Source organism: Vicugna pacos, chromosome X, assembly GCF_048564905.1.
Source record: "Vicugna pacos chromosome X, VicPac4, whole genome shotgun sequence".
NCBI lineage: Eukaryota > Metazoa > Chordata > Mammalia > Artiodactyla > Camelidae > Vicugna > Vicugna pacos.
The window spans coordinates 26,417,717-26,441,667 of record NC_133023.1 but is presented as its reverse complement, the minus strand read 5'-3'; the positions used below and the strand labels follow the sequence as shown (position 1 = coordinate 26,441,667).

Here is a 23,951-nt window from a genome sequence, read left to right as displayed (position 1 = left end):
AAGTTTTCAGACTTACAGGGAGAAAATGAGAACTAAAAAGGTGGCTTCTGAGTAAAAGGAGAGATGGGGATGTGTTTGCAATAGTTTCTGCCCCATATTATCTTGAATTTCTCTCCGAGAAAAGTCTCTCTCTTGTCGACTTTTAACTCCACGATACCAATGCCTTAGTACTACGAGAGAGAAAGAGGAGCATCATATTCTATTTATTTACTTCTCTTACAATAAAATACATACATCTATGTCCAGCATCTCCTGTATATATCTACTCTGGCTATTTTCTTTTTGGCCTTATTAAGACACAGAGTTTTTCAAAGCAGAGTCCTTGGTTTGTTTTGACAGAGACAGCAAAGGAGACATTTGATAAATGCTAAATAATCAACACCTAAAGATGCCTGCCAGAGCTGGCAGATCATTCCCATTTAACTTGCACTCTCTAATGCCCATCCCAGCCTGTGCACAGCTGGAATGTAATAAGCTCTTTCTCATGATAGATAAGGATACCCTGAGGGCCATGGGATGTAGAGACCTGAGGTCATATCTGGCTACTGTGCTTCTCCTTTGTCCCAAATCTGAATTTATTCCTGATTGGTTTTGCCTGCTACTACAATCAGAAAAGCTAAGGAGGTCATATGGAAAGCAGAGGAGAAAGATATGATGGATGTAGAAACAGTAGGAAATGATGAATGATCCTGTGGTCTCTCTGTGCAAGAAGTTTGAAAAGAATGCATATGAAAGAGTAGATTTTCTTGTGCCCTGAATATATTGTCAAGAAATAAACTACTTAAAATGCACCTTTTTAAATGTTCTCATTTGTCTTTTCTACATATCTCAACATACTCTTTTGAAAAGCAAAGTATCACAGCATGATTAAATATTAAAAATTCTCACACATAGAGTCTGTGGTGAAAATGTTACGAGTATCATCAAAGGTATTTCAGGATATTATAATACAACTTAAATGAAAATAAAGGCCACAAACTGTAAGAATAGAGTGATTATAATAAGATGATAATACTAGCTACTGTTTATTAAACATTTTCTGCATGCTAGGCAGACTGCTAGGCAGTTTATATAAATTAATTTATTTACTATTTTTTAAAAATAGGGTTAGGTAGACAAATGATGAAATGGAGGAAAGACTTGCCAAAGGTCATAGAGCAAATATAATGTAAAATTAAGTTTTTTTACCCATTTCTGTCTGACTCGAATTCTTAAAATCCTTGATATAATGCCTCTCAAAAAAAGTTACTCTTGATTTTGCGTATATTCTTAGAAATTGGAGGGCTTTTGTTGAAGATTTATATTTTATTTGATACTATTTTCCTGGTGTCATCCTGAAAATTACTGTTTCAGAAATGGAGATGTGCTTTTGAACCACATTATTTTGCATTTACCTCCAATGTCTTATGTCAAATGATGTTATTGGATAAATTTTGAGAGGATAATGTGAGGAGTATTTAAGGAAGTAACATGTCTATCAGGCTAGATTAAAAGTGAAGCTGACATAGATGAAAGGAATTAGTGTAAAAAAAAGGCTTCATTTTTCTAGGTAAAGTATTTTCAACTACCAGTTGAATGCATGAATCAAGTTCAGCTTAACTACATTAAAAAAAATTGATGTTAAAAGAAGCAAGCACAAGGTCACACTTTTTTTTCTGTGTAATTCTGACAGTTTTTCTTTGTCATTCATCTACTAATTTGAATGTCATGTTAATGGAGGCACTGGTTTACTTTTGTGGTGTTTAAATTGGTATCTTCTACATGAGAAGCTTATAATGACTCGTTTAAATAGGTAACATGTTTTAATAGGTAAAACAGAAATGTTACTATAGTTTTTCTGATAGATATATTTTAAATGTGGTAAAATGAAGAGATATCTTTAAAGAATATGCATATTTTATCTAAATCTTTATAGCTCTTAGGTCTAGTGAATTTTGGAGATAGGAATCTTGTAATTTTCTGAGAGAATAAAAGATTTGTGGAAAGTTCTGAACAAATACCTAGTATATAATATGTTTTGATAGCCATGTTCAAAGAGATCTTGGACAGATAGGATTTCAGTTTTCTCTGTTAAATGGCTCTTCACAGAAGGTTTGGTGTCAACACAGGGAGCCAGTCCTAGAGAGTTTGGACCTGAAACTAGAGGTACTCACTGGAGGAAAAGTTGCTGGTCAGGTGAAGAAGGTCAGCCAGACAGAACATTCATTTATCTTGAGATAAATTGACAGGTGACTGGTCAGCCTGAGGAGCTTCAGTAAGGGTGACAAAGCTAGCATACAGGGCACAAAAAACAGGGACCTACAGGGAAGAATATATTTGAGGTGTGGTGAGCAGACATATCAAGAGGTGTGAGGAAACAGGAAGCCAGACCTAAAACATGGAGTTTTAAGTTCAGAATCACATCTTAAAGAGGCAAAGACAGGGGCATGAGAAAATGAAAATTCCATTCGTGAAGTCACTGATGTGCTGGGTTGCTTATCAAGATCAGGACTAATATCAGAGTCCAGATAGGAAACCGAGTCATAAGGTGAGACTTGATCCCAAGAAGAAATCAAGTTACTAGAACTGGAACATAAAGTAGAATTACAGGAGCAGCCAGATCAACTTAAGTATAGATAGAAATCACGACTACCCTCTTCAAAAAGACTTGAAATCTTTCTAAAACTGAGACAAGGCCTGCATGTTGGCATTAGTCACTATAGGCAGAGTTTTTTTTTTTTTTTAAAGTCTTCTGGTTGTAATAAACCCAAGAGATTAGAGAAGTTTTCACTTTAGGATGGGTATGTAAGGCAACAAGAATATAATTCACTGTGGTTTTAGTTGAGTTTAAGTAATCATTTTCACTATTAGCAACACATAAATTATAGAAGTAAAACATAGGTAGAAAGAGCTACAACTCAACAAACCAAATTGGTAGAACTATAGAGAGGAAGAGTACAAGAAGATCCAAAAGGTAACACTGAAACACCTTTAAAGATTATGCTCTGACTTATAAAAGCAGTACTGATTTGATTAGCCTGATAGTTTGCTGCTTTAAGGAAAACATTTCTCAACCTTGTATTCAAGAACTGGGCTGGGGGACTGGAGATTTTACTTTTATTTTTGATTTATTCACTATCTAGATATGAGAACTCTTTGAGTCTTCGAGTCATTCCTTCCTAAACAATAAATAAATGAAACAAGATCTTCTAGAACTATCTAATTAATTCTCTATTTAAGGAAAATTTTTGTAATAATACACACTTTCTAATAGAACTTTGAAAATAGTATGTTAGTAAAAAAGTTGAATCATCACCTTAAAATTTTGATCTCATAGTTGCTTCTCAATTACACCACACACAAAGATTATAATCACCATCAACAGAGATGCCTTGAACATGAAGTCCAGTGAGAAATAGCTATAATTTCACAAATATCACCCCATTCTTCAAACCCTAATAATTTTAGTTCCCATTGTGGACTTTAGATTCTAATTTGTATTTTTTATTAAGTCTCTTCCAACAAAAATGAGATAAGTAAGTATATTATTTTAAAGTAGGAGCAATAATATAAATTTGCACATTTTGTAACTTTAATGCACAAACCAACTCATTTAGTTTGATAAGCATAGGTGGATTTTTTTTTTTAACTTCAACCAATACAGAATTTTATGTCCCTTTAAAAAAGGAAAATAAATAAATCAGTAGTACTAGGGGATTTTGTACAATTAGGGAAAGAAATGCTGACACAGCTAGCATTGAGGATGTGGTGCTGGGATCATGTTGACGTACATGTCACTTTTCCTTCACCTCTCAGAGCCACTGAATTGCTGTTGCTTGGCCATGGAAACTTAGTTGTCTCCCATGCTAATACCTGCTCTTCTATAGCTTAATGAGCTTAACCACCCAAGACAAACATATATATTTGTTCTTCAAATGAATTCATGGCAGACATTTGAATGCAAGCGAGGCCCAACCTCTGAATTCCTTACTTTCTTTAAATAACCCATATATATTTTATGTGCTCCCTTTATTCTTACTGCCCTCAGGCCCCAAATGGGCTAAATCATGTATGTTTTTTAAAAAAAAAACACTTCAAACTGGCTTTGCTCAAACCTAAGAGACATGATCATAGTCAAATTTTCCAATTCTAAAATATCTTAACACCTTAAAACCTAACACCTTGACTTGTTCATCTTTCATAGTCTTAAGATGTTTTGGCATTGGAGGGAAAAATGTCTGAATAAATTTTGCAGTTTTAATAAGAAAGGGCTTTGTGTGAGGTGAAAATAAGAAAAACTGATCACCATGATATCACATTATAAAGTGCTATGGAAATGTAAATTATTTTATTTTATATTATTTTAAGGTCTTGGCATCCTGCACACATTAAATCCACAACACAAAGTAGATCACCTAGGTGTATGGAGAAGAGTCCATGTTGATGCTAATGACACTTCTGATAACCTTATCACTCAGTTCCTAGACCTCATTATTCCAGTGACCTACTTTCTTCTTCTATTCATAATCAAGTTTACACTTTGACAACAGAGCACCACCTCCAAAGTCTCATTGAATCTTTCCACCTCTTCATCTTTTCTTCTTTTTGTTCTTCACTCCCTTTATTGTCTTAATCTCTTAGTCTTTCAGCACAATCTTAGAAACACAATCTTTCTGCCCTGTCTGGATGCCAAAATGGACAATTTCAATGATCTCAGTACTGACATCCTAGATTTGTTTGCCCTCTTCACCTGGCTTGCCAATTTCCTTCTTTTAAGTAAGTACAGACTTCTGTTTTCTCTGGCAGAAAACAAAGGGTTTAGATGTATTCTTAGAGAAAGCACTTAAACATGTGAATATATTCTATAGTAAATTCATCATCTCCTAATTTGTTGGCTAACAATGACTCCTGGAACCTGCCATTCTGACTGTTTCTATGTTTAGAACTAAAAAAGCAAACTCTGGGGGAATATAGCAAAAAGAGGTGTTGTTTCCTAGTACTTTATCAGAGGCCTCTAAAAGAGTGAAAGGGATTGAATAGCTTTTCTTAAAATATGAGATTCATTTTGGTAGCAACAGGGAAATCATACTTTGTTGCTAATCACAGAATGCTGGAAAATCAATGTTCATTTATGTAATTTTTATTTCTTACTAAACATTATATTGATTAATTAAATATGCTCACTCGACTAGCCATTTAAAATAACCTCTTCCTATTTACATTTTGTCTTTCTATGTTTATCTCATATTTCCAATGAATTTCTTCATAAGATCCCAGCAGCTGACCTGTTCAATCAGAACCATGATTCATCTTTTTAGACTTGTGCAGTTATATTAATACAAAGTAGAATGCTCTATGTTTGTATTTACTGTCCTTCTTAGAATGACTCTTTGACTTTTCAGACCATGGGCCATGTCAGTTTATATTATTGGTCCTTAACTGATTGATCCTGTTATAGGTGTGTCCTACTGTATTAAGATTTCTTTTAAACCAGGCTTGTAGGATCTCTCCCCTACTGACTTCTCCCAGCAGACTTTGTGACGTTATTATAACTCATAGGGCTTGTAAACTTCACATTTACTCACTGCCATATAGACTTATGACAAGTTAGACTGCTTGTATTTAAGTTAAAGTTTAGCCTCTTATTAAGCTGTGGGACATTAGGAAGTTAATGTATGTCTCTGGGTTCACTGTGGTTACCTGTAAAATGTGGGTAACAATAGCACTACCTCAGGTTGTTGTGAGACAGAAAGAAGGTAATTCACATAAGTATCTTAACCTGATGCCTAAATATAGGCTGTTTTTGTTAGTGGATGCAAGTTGTGATGCTGTAAAAGCTTTCAACAAGTATGTTTATTTCTTATATAAAGAACTGCCATTAAGGCTGCCCTGAATATTTTTCTAGATTACCTTAACCTATAGATTACTTACAGATTCAAACCTATCATGGAAATAACTTTTTTTTTTTACTGCTTTTGAAAAGATGTTTTAAAACTAGTCCCTTAGAACACTCTTACATGTTTTACACTAGTAAACATACCTTCAAGTCCTTCCTCTGTCTCTAGGCTACAATAGTGTAAAATATGTAAACAAATGAGTAACCTTATTTGCTAAAATTTAAGCTGTTAATCATGCTGTATTGTTGTACTTCCTCAAATTCTCTCTCCCTGTCAGGTAACATTCCTCATTATCAGGAAGAAGTTCCTTAACATAATTTACCCAGATGATTGTCATTATGATAATGCTTTAGATTCATTGAGAGCCCATTCTTCTGAGAGGAAGAATAGCTGGCCTACAATATTCCTTGTATCTTGTTAAAAATTGCTGCATTCCCATTGGTGAGTTTGTTGAATGACTGGGTAGCATACTTCTCTATAAAGATAAAATGGAGAGTAATAAAAGAAAACACTCCCTAGCTGTACTTTTGATTTAAATGGTTATTAACATAATGTCATCTTGGACTTGCATTTTTCTCTTAAAAAACTGGCAAAATGCTAATGTATTTGGTTTAACTGGATGGAATACGTATCTTATTTAACTTTGATTCCCCAGCACGCAGTTATTTATTAAGAATAAAAGCTTATTGAGTTGAATTGAGCAGCCAAATAGTAAACAAAAAAAGTTGTGGTTAATGAGATGGGCCAGAATGAAATACTGTTCTTGTTGAAAAGGTTACTTTAACCACCTTGTTATTTTCCAGCATAATATAATCATCTGTTAATATGATAGAATATTTTCTATATTGAGAAAATAATAGTTTTTTATTATGTTGATATTGGCCTGGGAATAAATTAGACACTTTATCAAATTCATTGGAGATGTCATGAGAATTGATACCTAAGAGTAGTCATGGGAGCATATTTAAATTTAAAAATATGCAAGAGTTCATGTTTAGATATTGCCTCATGTCCACTATTGTTTGGCGATAATGCAGTTTCATTTTATAGAATTGCATCATGTATTTTAGGGTTGGAGAGAAACTTGACAGGTCCTCCTGGACTTAAAAAGGAATGCATTGCAATAAGGCACTCATTCAAAAATCAAATAATGGTATGTTGATCATCTCTGTTGGAGGAAAAATGAGAGTGAAAGATACTACATTAAGCACATCACTCATTATATTTTTAACACTTCTATACTTTACTAAAAAAATTCTTTGTAGCATATATGCCTTATTTTTCCTCATAGTTAAATGTCTGAATTTTGAGAAATCTCAGCATTCTTTGGTGAGAGGAACAGTCATCTTATTTCCAAAAAATGCAGGCACAGACTGCTTTTGACCAAAAGGTATATTACTGACCAAAATTCAGCAATCTAGTCTGGAAAATAAATGAATTCTGCTGCTGGCAAGATGAATACATAGGTAGAGGGAGGTGAAGAATATAAGCCACTTAGCAGCCTTCAGCCTTCTCTTAACTTTAATATAAATGCTGGAGAAATGTCAATGTTATCATTCCCAGAAGCAGTTCATTTAGAAATGGAAATTAGAATATGATGGAAAAATACAGTGTTGGGAGTTACCTGTCAGGAAACAAAATGGATGTGTGTGGTATCTACCCACTCTCATGGTGAGGGCCCTGCATTACACTTATCCTAAAACTTAGTGTGCTGGAATCTTCACAGCAAAAGTCCCAGTTTCTTATAATGACTTCTAAATGAAAGTGAGTGAGGTTTAGCTACAAGGTATGTGCTCCTGGATCAACACACAATATAACATTTTAATGTTGTTTACAAAGACTTTTTTTTTTTTTAAGAATACTGTTCTGTTAAATTTGGTAGAAAAAGGATCCTATGATCTGAATGTTTGGGGAACACCAAATATTTTATCCTTGAGTTATAAAATCACAATGTGTATTTTTACATCAGACATAAAATTCCTAGAGTAAACAAAAAAAGAAAAAAACAAAACAAAAAATCCTGCTAATTTGATTAATACAAAATCTTCACTGAACACCTGCTAATATTTTTGTGGCACTGGCTGATACTGAACACAATCATGGAAAGACTAGTCTAGGAAATTAAAATTCTATAAATTATGAGGGAAACACTTTCAGGTGAGAAGGGATGCATGTAGCAACAGGCTTCACTATTCTGTATTTCCATTCTCTCAGTTGTTTTTATTTGATCCCTTCCACACTTTCATCCTTTTTCCTTTCAGTGGACACGATAGTAGGGATAAAGAGAAAAATGTCATTTACTACCCTAGAAGAGCTATTTACTGTAAATACAGTGGAGGCTGGTGTCGACTGAAATAAATGCGCAGCCTAGAAGTTACGAGTTATGTTTTATTTGTGGGGAGGACTCGAGCTGGGATGACAGCCTCTCAGATGGCTCTGAGGGACTGCTCTGAAGACGCAGGGGAGGAGCTAGGATATATAGGAGCTTTACAACAAAGACCAGGTAGTTGGAACAATAAAAGATTACTTGTTATCTAAAGAGAATCAGGCATCTCAAGTTAAAGAATTTAGTGCTTTTCTATGTATGGGAGGAAGCAAACATTTGGGCTCATTGAATTGATTCCTTCGACAAGCACCTAGCTATCTAGGGCCAGTATCCTGTCCTTTTTTATTCTGAGTCCGCTCAGGGTGTACCATTGTGAGTGGCTGCAGAGGCGGAGCTGCAGGCCTGTCCCCACTGGGGGGTGGCGGCAGCTGCTGATGACTTGGTTTCAGCATTCTTTGTTTACTGATATGGTTGCAGTATTTTCACTCACATTGCAGTATTTTCGTTCACACTGGTAAAGGTGTGGTGATAATAGGACATATTAGCTTAGGTTCTCTTGGTAGCAAATAACAAAAACCAAATCAAAGTTGAATACATGAAGTTCAAGGGCAGAAATACAGTCAGGCTCAGGAAAGGTCTAGGAAGCAGCTTTATCATTTTTGGTAATGCAATCATTGAAGTGCTTTTCAACAAAGGGTGTCTTCCTAAGCAAATATTCAGAATCTGATCTAGAGATTCAAACTGAACTCTGCTTAAAGTTGAAATACATACATACATACACACGTATACATATGTACATATGATACAAAGGAAAGAAAACATACATAAGTGGGCGTTTTAAAACAACAAAATGCCTGCCAGGCGTTGGTGACCACCACAACAGTTTATGGGCAAGCCAGCCTAACACTCATTTTCCATTATCACTGTTGCCCAGGGTGAACCTGTCAAAGAGATAGTCTGCCATTCAGATTTTCAAGCCACCTGTCCCCCTTTGCTACCCAGACTAGTGGTTAACCACTAGTATCTGCATAATTTAATGACCATAAACATTTCAGATGACACTGAAGACCACCCCCTTTAAAAAAAAATCCCTATCCAATCCCATTCTATTCACTTCTTCCCCAGAGGCAACTACAATCATGATTTTCAGACTATGTTTCTATACTTTTACTATGCACATGAACCCACATTCACCAGGGTCCTTCCTCACCCCATCTGACACTACTCCAGTCTACCCCCATCCACCCCCGTTATTTATAAGGGGAAGATTGATTTTGTGTTTTCCAGGGTCCTATACAGTACCTTCTCCCTCCATCTGTAGAGATGCCGAGCTGCATGTGGACGGGGCATGGGTGGGTGGAGAGACTCCTGGATACCTGTTTTAAACTTATAAAGTGACAGATTTGCATACACAGACCAACCAGATCAACCAGAGACCTTTATTTATTAATGAACCAATAACTCTATTGGAAGAAGTTGTAAAACGAGAAGAAAAAAACTTAAACTTTTTCTTTTGCGGGGGCAATACTGCAGTATGCACGTCAGGCATGGTGACTAGGGGAAGTCACCATGTGGCTATGGGGAAGTGCAGTCCAGGCTCAGTTTTTCTTGTCACTTTAACCCAGAGTGAGCTTGTTGAAGAGGTACTCTGCCATGCCGACTTTCAGGGTCCCCATCTTGCACAGGGTGGTGATGTGGTCCCCCAGCTCCTTGATGAACTCGACCTGCTGGTTCAGGCAGTGGCTCTGCAGGAAGTGGCACAGGTGGGCGTCGCTCTTGTCGCTGGCCAGCTGGTGCAGGTCGAGCAGGCTCTGGTTGACGCGCTTCTCTAGGAGCAAGGTGCACTGCACGGCCCGGAGGCCGCTCTCCCAGGCGTCGCGGTCTGGCTTCCTGATGTCGTGGAAGCAGAGGCGGCCCCCGCGCTGGTTCTGCAGGTGCATCAGGCTCTCGGCCCGCTCCCCCAGGTGCCGCGAGCGCTGCAGGAAGAAGCGGGCCAAGTGCTTCAAGGCCACGTCGTCGCGGTCGAAGTAGAAGGCCATGGCCAGGCACACGTAGGAGGCATGGAGCTCCAGGGTGACGTGACTGTTGGTGGCGGCCTGGCAGTCGGGGTGGTAGTTCTGGCGCCCCTGCGAGGGCCCCGCGGGCATCACGGCTGGCGGCGTGGGCGTGGCAGGCTTGAAGCCCAAGGCGAAGGCGGTGCCGAAGCGGGGGCTGCCGGGCCGGCAGCGGCGGGAGCCAAGATGGCGGCAGCAACGACGGCCTCAAGGCGTTCCCAGGGTAGGCGATGAGGGTGGCCGGAGGTGGGCGGCGCGCTCTGCATCTGGACCGGAGGCGGTGACCTACGGGGGCAGTGACGGTGAGGACGGGGGCCTCGAGGCGCACCCATTGGGCTCTGAGATGGGACCAGAGGGCGGGTCCGTTACCTCAGGGTTTGGAACTGGGTGGAGATCCTTTGGCCGGGGAGGAGGGGTGCGGGGCTGGGGGGTGCGGCGCGGCGCTGCGCGGGGCGGGGGGGGGGGGGACGGGGGGGCGGGCAGGGTCAGAGGAGTAGGGTGGGGAAGGGCGCAAGTACCATGTTCCAGGCTCCAGCCAAGCCTGGGTGAGACAGGGAGACTGCGCTGAGCGTCTGACCTATATAATATTTTAAAATGTTATTCATGAATATAAGTGCAACTGTTTTGAGTTAATCCCTTGCTGGATTTATTTCTCTGAGCAACTTATTTAAATAGTGTCCTAATGTGATTGTTTCGTCAAACGTAGTGTTTTTGTGGTATCCTCGGTCATGTTTGCTATCCCAGAGCCCTATTTGGAGGGCAGCTAGCTTGAGTGACTTCAGCCGATGGCACTGCTGATAGCCTCTTCACTCAGTTCCTGGACCTCAGTAACTCCAGTGATCTCCACCTTTCTCTTTCTGTTCCTGGTCAGGTTCCTACTTCTCTGATAGCCGAGCACCACCTCCAGAGTCTCAGCGAATCTTTCCACCTCTCCAGGTACCCTTTTTGAAGTCGTTCTTCACTCCCTCTGTTCTCTCTCATCTCTTAATGTCTCAGCACAGTCCGAGAAACACAGTGCCCCACCTGGCTTACCAGTGCCCTTCCTCCCGGGTGAGCGCACACTTCTCTTTTCTCCGTCAGAAAACGAAAGGCTTAGGTGCAGTCTGAGAGAAAGCACTTCCCCGTCTGCGTGTATCATCCCTCCAACCTCTTTTGTACTCTGACTGCCACTCAGCAAACCCTGAATTTAAGCCCTGAATTATGTTCTGTGGAATGAGCCACAGGGGTAGGAAGTAGTTTTTAATTAATTAATTAATTCAACAAATATTTATTGATTACCTACTAGGGCCTGGTCTAGGATTCGGGCATATATTAGTAACAGAGAAAGAGATGAAGTTTATTTCCATGGGGTTTGTATTCTAGTGGAGAAATAGACTAAAATAAAACAAAAAACTGCTGTTTTTCTCCCTTTATTGTCTCAAGTAAAAATAAATAAGATATTACACACATATATATAGAAATTAAAAAGTCAAGTTTTTTTTTATCTTACTTGAAGATATCATAGAATATATAAGACCAACTTAGGTATTTATAATTAATTAATTTGTGCATTAATACAACAACCATTTATGTACTCTAAATGTGTGTCACTGATTCTGAAGATATACAGAAGAATCAAACATGGTCTCTGTTCAAGATAGAGTGATGGAATGTTCTAAGTGCTCTCAGGTGGTTTTAAAATTTTTGGATAAAATGGCTATTTTCACTTAAAGTTTTATTGCCATGGCTTTGATTAATGTACCTTTTTTGAGGTCTGTTTATTTCTTTTTGGAAGCTCATGTTATTCTATAATAAGTGTTTATGAAGGAAGCAAAGGATCAAATATCAAATGTCACAATGTAAACTTATCTAAGCAATTTTAGAGGCATTTAATTGTTAAGTCTGTGAAGAAATAGAATAATAATTTCTATTTGATAAGTTAATTCTAATGATAGAATCGTACATTAGAGATGAAAAGAACTACATAATCAATTTCTCAGTGAGATAAAATTGTATTCTATGTTTGCTTAACCCCAGTATTTAGTCTTAATATAATTGTAGACTTTCAAAATTTCCTTGGAAGATTCCATTGTAGACTTCACTGTAAGAATCTATTTAAATAGAAGAAATCTTGATTTTGTGGAACATTTTCTCATGTCCCAAGATTATTTAATAATTTATCCCTACAATTTTCCTTTTCAAATGTTAAAATAATACAATTGAATATGTGTACTTAGGGGTGACAATGGTGTTTCTCAGATGTTTTATCCCTTATTTATTTATTTATCCCTTTCAGAGAAGAAGGTAATGGTAAAATACAAATTATAACTAAGAGAAACCTAAAGTTTGAAAACTAACCTTTCTAAGGGAAATCAATAAGCAAGCATGGACTGGAATCTCAAATTTCCATGGAGGAAATATACATATGTATAAACAAAAGCATTCCATTCAGTTTTTCTTTAATGAGGAGTAAAAAACTAAATTCAGACACAGAAGGAGAAAACTTCACAGCAGATCATGTTTTTTTTATTAATTAAACATTTTTTGATAATCAGATTCTATAGTTGATAGCTTGGTCTTTGCTAAGATCATATTTTTAAAAATATGAATGTAGGACTATAACGTGAAGGTTTCTTAGAATGTTTGTGGTCAGTGTTGATGTCGTGTTAGTATTAGGGTTCTTCAGAGAAAAGAGCCAGTAGAAGATATATTTATATACTATATAAAATGAGGAATTGGTTCACATGATTAATGGAGGCTGACAAGTCCCCAGATCTGCAGTTGGCAAACTTGAGACCTGGGAGAGTTGATGGTGTAGGGCAAGTCCAAAGGCCAGGAGGCTCAAAACTCAGAAAGTTCAAGTTGAAGGCAGGGAATAAAAAAAATGTCCTAGCTTTAAGTCAGTCAGGCAGGAGGAGTTCCCTCTTACTTAGGGGAAGGTCAGCATTTTTATTCCATTCAGGCCTTCAAATGATTGCATGAGGCTTATTTACATTAGGGAGAGCAATATGCTTTACTTAGTCTACCATTTCAAATGTTAATCTCATGGAAAAACACCCTCGAAGGCACAAACAATAGTATTTGACTAAATATCTGGATATCCTATGGCCCATTCAAGTTGATATATAAAATTAACTATCATAATATTATTCATAATAAAAGTAGAGTCAACAAATAAAAATTCTCATGCTATAATCTGTGAAAACTCTGTTTTGATTTTCAGTTCCCTTCATTATTTTAAAAATGTTTCAGAACTGATGGTTACACAACTAGTGTTAGACAATAAATTTTGACTCAGTGTCAATGATTAGCTCTCATTCATTCAGTGTATTTCTATTGAGCACCTATTATATGCCAGGTATTTTCATAGGTACTAACATAAAAACTTGTTCTATAAACTCCTCATATTTGCATTTTTTGTGGCTAAGTTCTAGTCAGTATTTCATATAGTTCCTTCTTTAAAAATTAATACATGAAGTAGGATCAATGATACACTCTGAAGGAAGTGGACCATAAATAAAAACAATTGGCGACTTATCTCACTCTCTGTGTTGTGTGTGTGTATGTGCGTGTATACATATGTATATATAAACAAATCATTTAATGAGGGATAGTGAAAAGTGATATATCAGTATTATATGTGTATGGGCTGTTCACTCTGTATTACCTCATTATTACATTTACTCTGAGTTAATTTTTATTATCATTACCCGCATTTTCCAAATAAAGAAATTGTGAATTAGAGAGTATGTAACATGCTCAAGCATGTTGTTGAAAGATCGGCCCCCATCCCTGACAAGCTGAGTAACCCAGATACAAGGTCTTAGAGTTTACAAGAAAAGAATCAGCTTTATTGCTTTGCCTGGCAAAGGGAACTCACAGCAGGCTAGTGCCTTTAAAACTGTGAACCCACCTTGGGAATGGGGTAGGGTGATTATGTAGTCATAGCTTAAGCAAAAACAACAATCAACAGAATCATTTATCTTGTCACAAGATTTTTTGCTGTCAGGATATCCTCGAGCAACAGTACTATAGAGACTGGTAGTTGTAACTTTTCCAGTCTTTTCATCTCGTAAACACCTGTGGCATGTTTTTCTTTTTGACAAATCAGCCTATTTTGCAGGACTACAGTTCTGTGACCTTCTTCCTGGAGAACTGCTCAGAAGCCAAACATGATTATACTTTCTAATTGCTACCATAAAGTGAAAAATAACAAAATCAATAACTTCAGCTTTAACAATGGGCCCGGGGCTGGGAGCAGTGACCGGTCGGTTAGGTTTGCTGACTGTTCCAAAAGCAAGCAACAAGCATAAAGCCAAGAGTTAGTTAGCCTAAGTGCGGCCATTTTACTATTTCTCCTTCAAACACACATCTTATAAATAGCAGAAAGTGACACTCTCAACTGGATTCCTCTCTATGTAGTTTAGAAAGTTTGACTGGACCATGACCTCCTTTAGAACAAACACTGTTTAACTTGTGATGTTAAATTTCACATAGTAGGGGCTCAAAGATATGAATTACCATATTGAGTAGCCTATTAAAAGCTTTAGTTTCATCATTTCTCCAAAATAAAACAATAAGTGGGAGCGAATGTTGAATATGTATTTAAACTGTGTTTCCTTTAGAAGGAAAAAAATCTTAAGACACCTGATGGTGACAAATTGTTCTTATAATTTTACTTTAATATGCACAAACATAAAACTCATATGAAAATCTGTAGCTTAGAAGTATGCTTTTATAACTGTAAACCTAATCATTTATAAATATATGCAAATAAAACTATGAACATAATAAGATTAAAATTAAGAAATTCCAACTATGCTTCAGATTATGCTTTTTGTCTTACACACAATCAGTTGTCACTGAGAACAGATCTAGTTGACGAGATGCAAGTCTTCTTTGGAAAGTGCCATGCCTGTGCCCCGATATCTGTGAAGCAGCTCAGCTCCCTGTCACCCTTCCTTACTGAAACGGCTGGCACACTTTAGTTCATATGATGACTCATAATGTAATTTTGCTTTCAGGTAGTAGAAGCTATCATTCAAATACTGTCTGTCCAATGTTTTTTTAATTAGCTTGTGAAAAGTGAAGTAATGCTGATGCAGTTTGTTGATTTCATCAAGTACCATTGAAAGTCTCAGTAACTGAAGGTGCTGCAGTTTCATTCTGTCAAACTATTTTTCGTTTCCCAGTCATCACTTTAAAAGGAAGATTTAGTCTTTGCAGCTGGTAAAATAAGTCAGTGTGACTGTAAGGGTGGACGTGGGTCAGTTGTCTTTTCTGCATTAGGACATGCCAACCTGGCAGCAATCGTGTGCCTCATGATTCAAAACGCACACGCAAGCGTGGACACGGAGTTTCTGTGGCTGCACTGAGCTATAGAGAGATCAAGATAATCCTAAAAGTGCTTCCAGTAATTTTCCATGTAGATGTAAACACAAGAACAGATCCATGGAATTCACAAATAAGGAGAGAAGATGCTGAGTTAGAATGGCATGGACACACCATATAGCTAGCCGGTAACTATGTAGGACCTAGTACTTGTCCAGCTTTGTGTTAAAGGCTGAATGACTGCAGTGGGCAGTGACTGTTCTTCCGGACCCTAGAGTCTGTTTCAGTTCCCTTTGTTCACCGACAGTATGTGTGACCACTGGAAAATTAGTCACTAATGTATTAATAATAGTGTATGTATAAATAGATTTCCCTTGAAATATCCACATTATTCAATAATATTTGTTTGAAATCTTTACTTCTGTTGACGCAGATACAGACATTGCTGCAGAAGTTCTCATACCTTTTCCTACATAGCAGTTATGTTTAGGGAAAATGTATTTGGTGGAATGATGTTAGTAATTTAAAGATCCAGAATATCTTGGTTTACGGTGTAGATATTTTGTTTTGCTAAAATCAGGTGTAAGTTTTTCCAAACAAGTTTTAAAAAAGTATAATCCTTATAAAATTTTCCTATGATTCTTTACCTTACTATATTATTAACCTGGAAGGTTAATAGAATAATTAATAATTTAATATGATCATTATTTTTCATAATATGATACGAACAATTAATTTTCTCTCATTGTTAGATTTTTCTCAACTTTTCTTCCGCACTCTCAATGGCTAATTTGCTGATTTTCTCTTTCACAAAAATATGATAATTATCTCAACCAGCCAATGTTAAAATTCAATGGAAAAAAAACTTATGAAAGTGAACATTTGGTAAAGTGTTTCATGTGTTTTACTCACATTTATTACCTTCTTTCTGAACTTTTAATTCTTCAATTCTCCCTCATACATGAGAAATGAACAATGTCCTTTTGAATTATTTTCTTGAAAGTTTTTGCCATTTTCCAAAACATAGCTGAGTATTTAAGGTCAACTAAACTTGTTTAAGGAATTTCAAATTTCTAAAAAAAAATCTGATATTTAGTTAGCTTTCTGCCAAAATTATTTTAAGGCTCATTTATTTCAATGCAAGTCAGTGGATTGGGATATATTCTTTAAGTAGAAAGATTATTAACATTTCGCTTTTGCTTATGCAGATGGTACTCTTCAGTTTTGTTTCCTTACATGACAAACAACCCATGAGGAAAGGCTCGTTAATAATCTGCTACGTGGTGTCAGCTGTATGACTTGATTCTCCATTAGTAATGTCATCCCTTGATTTTCTCCTGTCAGAAAAGTCCTGATTCTTTGAAACCATTGGCAGAAATATTGATTTATACATTGATATATATATATCTCCATCAATATATATGTATGTGTATTGTGTATATAAGAACTCAAAGAATTTTAAGGGATAATACTCTTCCCTTTGACTCATATTATTATTATTAACATAGAATAATATCTTATATTTCATAATTAGAGTTACAGCAGTACAATTTAAAGATAATAGTAATATTAAATATTTTTGCCTGCCCTTCAAATATTGGACATTAACTACGTAAAGCAGACATTGGTTGGAACATGCATCTTAGCTGATTGTGTATGTATATATTCTATAATTTTTTAATTCTTAGAAGATACAAATGTTGCATTAGAAGCCATGGAGTATTAGAAGTCAGCATTGGTAGAAAACTGAGGTTATTGATTATTTTGTATTTTTATATCCATAATATGAAGTGATTTTGAAAGTTTTTTGCTAGAAAACAAGCTAAGATTTATGATAGCTCTTTGAGTGCATCTACTAAAGTTCCATCAATAGGAAAGTGGAGTCAGCCTTCTTTCGATTAAATCACCAGACATAATCACATAGTAGTTTTTACATGTCCTCAAAGTTTTATTATAACACAATAAATGGCCAAGATTTTAGTTATTTGTGAGCTCTTCTGACTATATACCAGCTAATTTCATGTGTACGTGGCATGAACTAACTCATAAAATAGAGCTGCCTCTGCCTGATTATTTCCTAAATATTGTAATCTATCTATATTAGTGATTTGGAGTTGTGGATCAGGTGATAAAATATACATACATTGTGTGCACTGAATGATAGGAACACCACTCGTATTTTTTTTCCTGGAAATTATATAAGAATATAAAAAAAACTTTCTAGAAGTATGGAAAAAATATCAGCCTGATACTGTTCATTCTTACCTTTTTGGGAATTTGAATAAGTCGTTTATTCTCCCTTAACCTTAATAAGTTCTTTATTTAAAAAAAAATGATCTTTCACTGTATACTGTTGCAGATACTGTGGTCAAATGATTTTATGCTCAGGGATTTCAACCCTTGGCTGTGACTCAAAATCAATTGAGGAAATTCTGATTCATCAGGTTCGGGGTAGAACTCTGGCTTATGTATGGTTGACCCTTGGAACAACGTTGGGGTTAGGGATGTGGACCCTGCAAGGTCAAAAATTCAAGTATGACTTTGTATTTGGCCCTCTTTATCCATGGTTCTGCATCCCTTGATTCACCCAATCCCAGGTCCAGTAGTACTGCAGTGTAAGTGAACCCACAAAGTTCAAACCTATGTTTTTCAAGGGTCAACTGTACTTTCAAGAAGTGCCACAAGTGATTCTGATACTCAGCCAGGATATGGAATAGTGATTCTATACTGTTTGGTGCAAATAGCAAATTGGGACTCTCTAAGTCTATATATTGATTATAACTCACCTAATTTCATACTTTGCTAAGAAAAAAAAGTCATTGGGTGTAACAGTGGTAAAATAGCTGTAATGTATCACATTACAGGAAAAGATGGTTTCATTGTTATTGATAGAAAAATTATCAGAATGGACAGTGTATTAGTTAGGATCTCCAGAGAAATAGACCTAATAGGATATTTATATTATATAATATTGGATATTTAATGGGATATATTATATATAATAAAGTAAAATAGCCTCTTGCTATTGACCCTTGAACATAGGTTTGAACTGCATGGGTCCACTTACACATGGATTTTTTTCAATAAATACTAGAGTACCACATGATCCATGGTTGGTTGAATCGGGGGATGCAGAACTGTATTATGTAATTTTCAGCTGTGCCAAGGATGTTGGTTCCCCTAACCCCCATATTGTCGAAGGGTCAAGTGTGTGTGTGTGTGTGTGTGTAGGGGTTGATTTAGGAAATTAGGAATTGACTGGTTTATGTGATTGTGGGGCCTGGCAGGTCAGAAATCTGTGGGGCAGGTCAGCAGATTGGAAATTAAGGCAAATGTTCATGTTGCAGTTTTAAGTCCAAAGCTAGAAACTCAAGACAAAATTTCTGTATTGCAGTCTAGAGGCCTAGTTCTTTATTCATGGGAGGACTTCAGTCTTTGTTCTTAAGGTCTTCAACTGATTGGATGATGTCCAGGCACGTTATGAAGGGATAATCGGCTTTACTTGAAGTCTGTTGTTTAAATATTCATTACATCTAAAATATACCTTCACAGCAACTTCTGGACCAAACAACCCGGCACCACAGCCTAAGTGTACACATAAAATTAGCCATCACAGGTGGTAAACATGAGTGAAGGCTGGCTGATGTAGGCAAAAGAATGCTGAAGTGGGTTCAGTCAGAGTGAATGTGACTGGGTATCTGGGTGTGTGGGCTGGGGAGTCAGTAAGGTTGCAGACTACCTGAGTCTGCCAGGGCTCAAAAATGGTGTCCTGAGCCAGTGTTAAGTCTACAGTAAATGTGGTAGGCCACTGAAGGTAGGCAGAGGCACACAGGATGTCAGAATTAGGACCAGTTAGGTCTCATTTAACCAGTGAGCTCCATCACATTGATTTTCATAGTTCATTCTCATTCCCTTGTTCATCTGTTCATTATATGCTGCTCCAGTCAGAGCCTTTCAAATTGCTTGAGCGTTTGTTTATTAGCTTGGTGGTGTTGCTTTTAGTTGTCAATACTACAGTTTTCATTTTTGGAGTATCACTTCATACTAAGGCAGTTGATGCCTATTGATTGAACAGACCAGTTGTAATTTCTCTGTATTACATAGTGATGTCAGTTTTCTTCAACCCAGGAAAGTTGTTTGCATAAGCAAGTGGCTTCGACTTCTAGTGTTACTACTGCCCCTTGGATACTTGCCAAACTCTCCTGATTCCATTATCTTGTGTGCCTGACCAGTTATATACATATTATCTAAGTGAATTATTTTCTCCACAGTCTCCTTTATCTGATGTTTCCTTTCCTATCTTGCATGTGCTGAATTTTAACTTCCTCCAAATTTGGTTACCTTGGACAATACCAAGGTTTTTAAAGCCTTTGAGAGTCTTTTGGGCCTATGAAAGGCACAGCACTCTAGAAAAGTAATCCTCAAACTTTGGTGTGCATAAGAATCATCTGAAGGCTTTGTGAAATGCAGATTCTTGGCTCCATTTCTAGAAATTCTGAAAGACAAAATTCAAGAAAGATTTGTACCTTCTCCATTTAGTTTCAGATAAACAATTGGAATTCTGATACAATTTATAAGGAGAGAAAGGGTCCACAAATCTGCATTTTACAGGAGCTACAGTTTCTCTCTACTATGTTTAATAACTATTCTATGTCGATTCATCATAATGCAATATACACTTTTAAAAAACTAAACCTTTTTTGCAGTATTAGATTTATAAAATAGTTGCAAGTATAGTACAGAGTTCTTGTGTACTCTTCACCCAACTTCCTCTAATGTTAGTATTTTACATAGTATATATGTTAAAACTAAAAAAAAAGATTAGTACATTACATTTAGCTAAACTCCAGACTTTATTCAGATTTATGATTTTTTTTTTTTAACAGTTAAGTCCTTTCTCTCTTCTAGGATCCAGTATATCACATTGAATTACTTGTAATCACTCTTTAGTCTTCTTTGGTCTTTGACAGGTTCCCCTCCTTTCCTTATTTCTCATGACCTTTATAGTTTTGAGAAGTACTGGCTAGATTTTTGTAGAATGACCCTTTGTTAGGTGTTTTTCTCATGATTAGACAAGGGTTCTGGGTTTTAGGGACGATTACCATAGACGTGAAATGTCTTTCTCATCATACTGTGTCAGATGGGTGTATGAGTTATCACTGGTAATGTTAACCTGATCATTTAGTTGAAGTGAAGTCCTCCAGATTTCTTCACCGTGAAGTTACTCTCGTTTCCTTTCCATACTCTATCTTTTGAAATGCTGCCCACACTCCTAGGAGGGAGTTTAAGCCCTACCTCCTGGAGGGAAGAATATTTACATATATTATTTGAAATTCTTTGTAAGAAAGTTTTGTATCTTCTTCCCCATTTACTTTTGTATTCAATTATTTATATCAGTGTGGACTGATGAATATTTATGTCATATTGCTCTACAATTTTAAAGTTTAATTAATTTTGTTACTCAGATTGTTCCAGCTTAGGCCATCATGTGCTCCTTCAGTTTGGTTCCTGTGTCCCTTTGATCTGCTTCTATCCTTTTGTTTTTTGAGCACTTTCTTATTTTCTGGGACTACATAATGCTCCAGGCTCATCTTGGATTTTCATTGCCCCAGTCGTTGAATTAGTCATTTCTCCAAGTATGTCTGGTTTTTGTTTTGTTTTTTGTTATTTTGGAGAATGATGTATAGAAACCAAGATCTGGATGCTGGATGTGTTTGTTGCTACTTGGTGTCATTGTTTCTAGTCTGTCGTCAGAGTTATGAAATACATGCATGTATACTAATCAGTATATACATATATCTATAATCATTTTTATAGGTGTCTATCTCTATATATATTAAGCTAAATGTGAGTTTACACTAATGTCTAAAATTCTAATCCCGTATCACAAAATTCTTTCTAGCCTTTACCTCTTGCTTATTTGTAACTTCTTTTACTGACAGTGAGAAACCTGACTCATATTATTTGCCATTTATTTACTTATTTGTTCTATCCTAGTGTACACAGTTTCATATTTTTTAAATGTACTTTTGTGAGAAACAAATTTATCAACTAAAATTGTGTTTATAGTTATTTTTGTTCTTAGCCTTACATATCCCAATCAAAACATCATTTTCCAAAGTCATTTATGTCAGCTCCTTTTTCCCCACCCCCTTCAGTACTGTTTTATTGTATATTGGTAATACAGTTAAATTCATTTGTCACAGTCTGCATTCCATACTGGGATACTCTGACCTTTTTTTTTTTAAGTTGCATACATTAGAGTTCACCCTGTGATGTCCTGTTCTGTGCATTTTGACAAATGTGTAGAGTCATGTATCTTACACCTGGTACTATACGGTACTGTTTTATCACCCTAAAATATTCTCTGTGAGTCCCCTTTTTAGTCAATCACTCCCAACCCCTGACAAATGCTGATTTGTTTTCCATCTCTATAATTTGTCTTCTCTAGAATGTCAAATCAACAGAATCATACAGTATGTAGGTTTTTGAATCTGGCGTTTTTAACTTAACAACATGTATCTAAGATTCATCCATGTTAAAAAATTCATCCATAAAAAATATGAAAAAGTATATATATATATATATATATATGTAAAACTGAATCACTATGCTGTACACTGGAAACTAACACAACATTGTAAATCAACTATACTTCAATTTAAAAAAGGTACATTGTCAAACTATTAAAAAAAAGATTCATTTAAGTTGTGTAAATCAATAGTTTATTTCCTTTTATTACTGAATAGTGTCCATCATCTCGAATACCAAGTTTGTTTATCCATTCACCTGTTGAAGGACAATATGGTTTGGAACAATTATAAATAAAGCTGCTATAAACATTTGTGTATAGGCTTTTGTGTGAACATAAGTTTTCAATTAACTGGGAAATATGACTGCTGGATCCTTTGCTTAGCTCTATGGGAAACTGCCAAACTGTCTTCCCAAATAGCATGTATCATTTTATATGCCCACTAGTAATGAATGTATGTTCGTATTGTACTTCATCAGTATTTGGTATTGTCAGTTATTGGATTTTAGTTATTCTAATAGGTGTGTAGTGATATCTCATTGTGGTTTTATTTGTATCTCCTAGATGACGTATGATGTTGAGCACCTTTTTATATGCTTATTTGCCATCCATATATCTTTGGTGAAAATTTGGTGAAATTTTCTTTTCTTATAGATTGTGTATATGTGTGTATAAGTTTGGTTGTTTTTTCTCTTGTTGAGTTTTAAGAGTTCTTTATATATCCTAGATATCAGTCCTTTATACAGTATATTCTTTTGGAAAGTGAAAAAAATGAAGTAAATACAAGGTACAAATAAAAGTTTTAATGAACAGTCACTCAAAAATTTTGAAGATGACCAGTTGAACTTTAGGATATTTTAGATAACTGAATACTCATTTAGGCTTGCTAGTTATAGTATTATTAAAGGGAATGGTTGAAACATTGACTCATACAAATTTCATAGAATTTTTCTAAATATGGAAGCTAAAATTATACCCATATGAAAATTATGTCTTATTACTTAAGTATCATGAAATCTACTAAATACCTTGAGACTTTAAAGCATATTCTTATAATGAATAAATGAAATATTTGTGAGATATAAGTAGATCTGTATGACTTTTGCTTACCCTTTATGCATCAGATATAGCTTACTTCTATTTTCTGATTGTAATTATACTATATAAAATGGAAATATTATACTGGATGATTATTGTGAGACAGTTAACATGCAAAATCATGTTATACAGATTATACCTTGATTTACAAATAATCCATTTCTTTGATTTCATAAGAAATCTAGAAAGAATATATATTGTGTCCAATTTACAAAGAAGGAGCCAGAGGCAAAAGAAGCATTTATCATGCCTCATTCACAAGGAGGAACTGAGGCATATTTGCTAGTAATGGTAGGAAACATCATTCAACTACATCTAACAAAGGAAATGGTAAACATTCTGTTGACAAGTTAATAAACATGTTCAGAACAATTTATTCTGTCATGAAAAATGATGTGATAAAAGAGTGATCCAAGATGAATTTGATTATATTTCAAATCTTTATAAAACAGCTTTTTCATAGGTATTGTTATTTATCCAACAAAATAAAAATGTAACTGATACTATTCATGGAAAAATCAAGGATTGCAATTGGATCTATAGAGTAAGAAATATAAATCTGTAAAATTAATTGTCTACTGCTTAAGAGGAAAGTGTTTTAATTTTCCAAGTCTAATATATTTATTTTTATTTCTTTGGATCTTTATTTTCTTCTTATAGATGTTGTGTCACCACTGTTTGAAATTCTCTTATCATTCCTTCATTTAAAAAATCATTTGTTAAAGTACTTTTTATAGAATTTTTAAAATATGAGT

General features: G+C 35.8%; 1 protein-coding gene across 1 annotated transcript; it reads right to left on the bottom strand.

The window, feature by feature from the left end:
- Positions 1 to 9,622: 9,622 nt before the first annotated feature.
- LOC140692011 (ferritin heavy chain-like) lies at positions 9,623 to 10,638 on the bottom strand. Its single transcript, XM_072956687.1, has one exon. It carries the CDS (start codon positions 10,347 to 10,349, stop codon positions 9,819 to 9,821), a length of 531 nt encoding a protein of 176 aa, XP_072812788.1. The 5' UTR covers positions 10,350 to 10,638; the 3' UTR covers positions 9,623 to 9,818.
- Between the last annotated feature and the right edge of the window lie 13,313 nt (positions 10,639 to 23,951).

Excerpts from the sequence above, each read along its gene's own strand:
- LOC140692011 (XM_072956687.1), bottom strand. The coding sequence starts at position 10,349 with ATGCCCGCGGGGCCCTCGCAGGGGCGCCAGAACTACCACCCCGACTGC.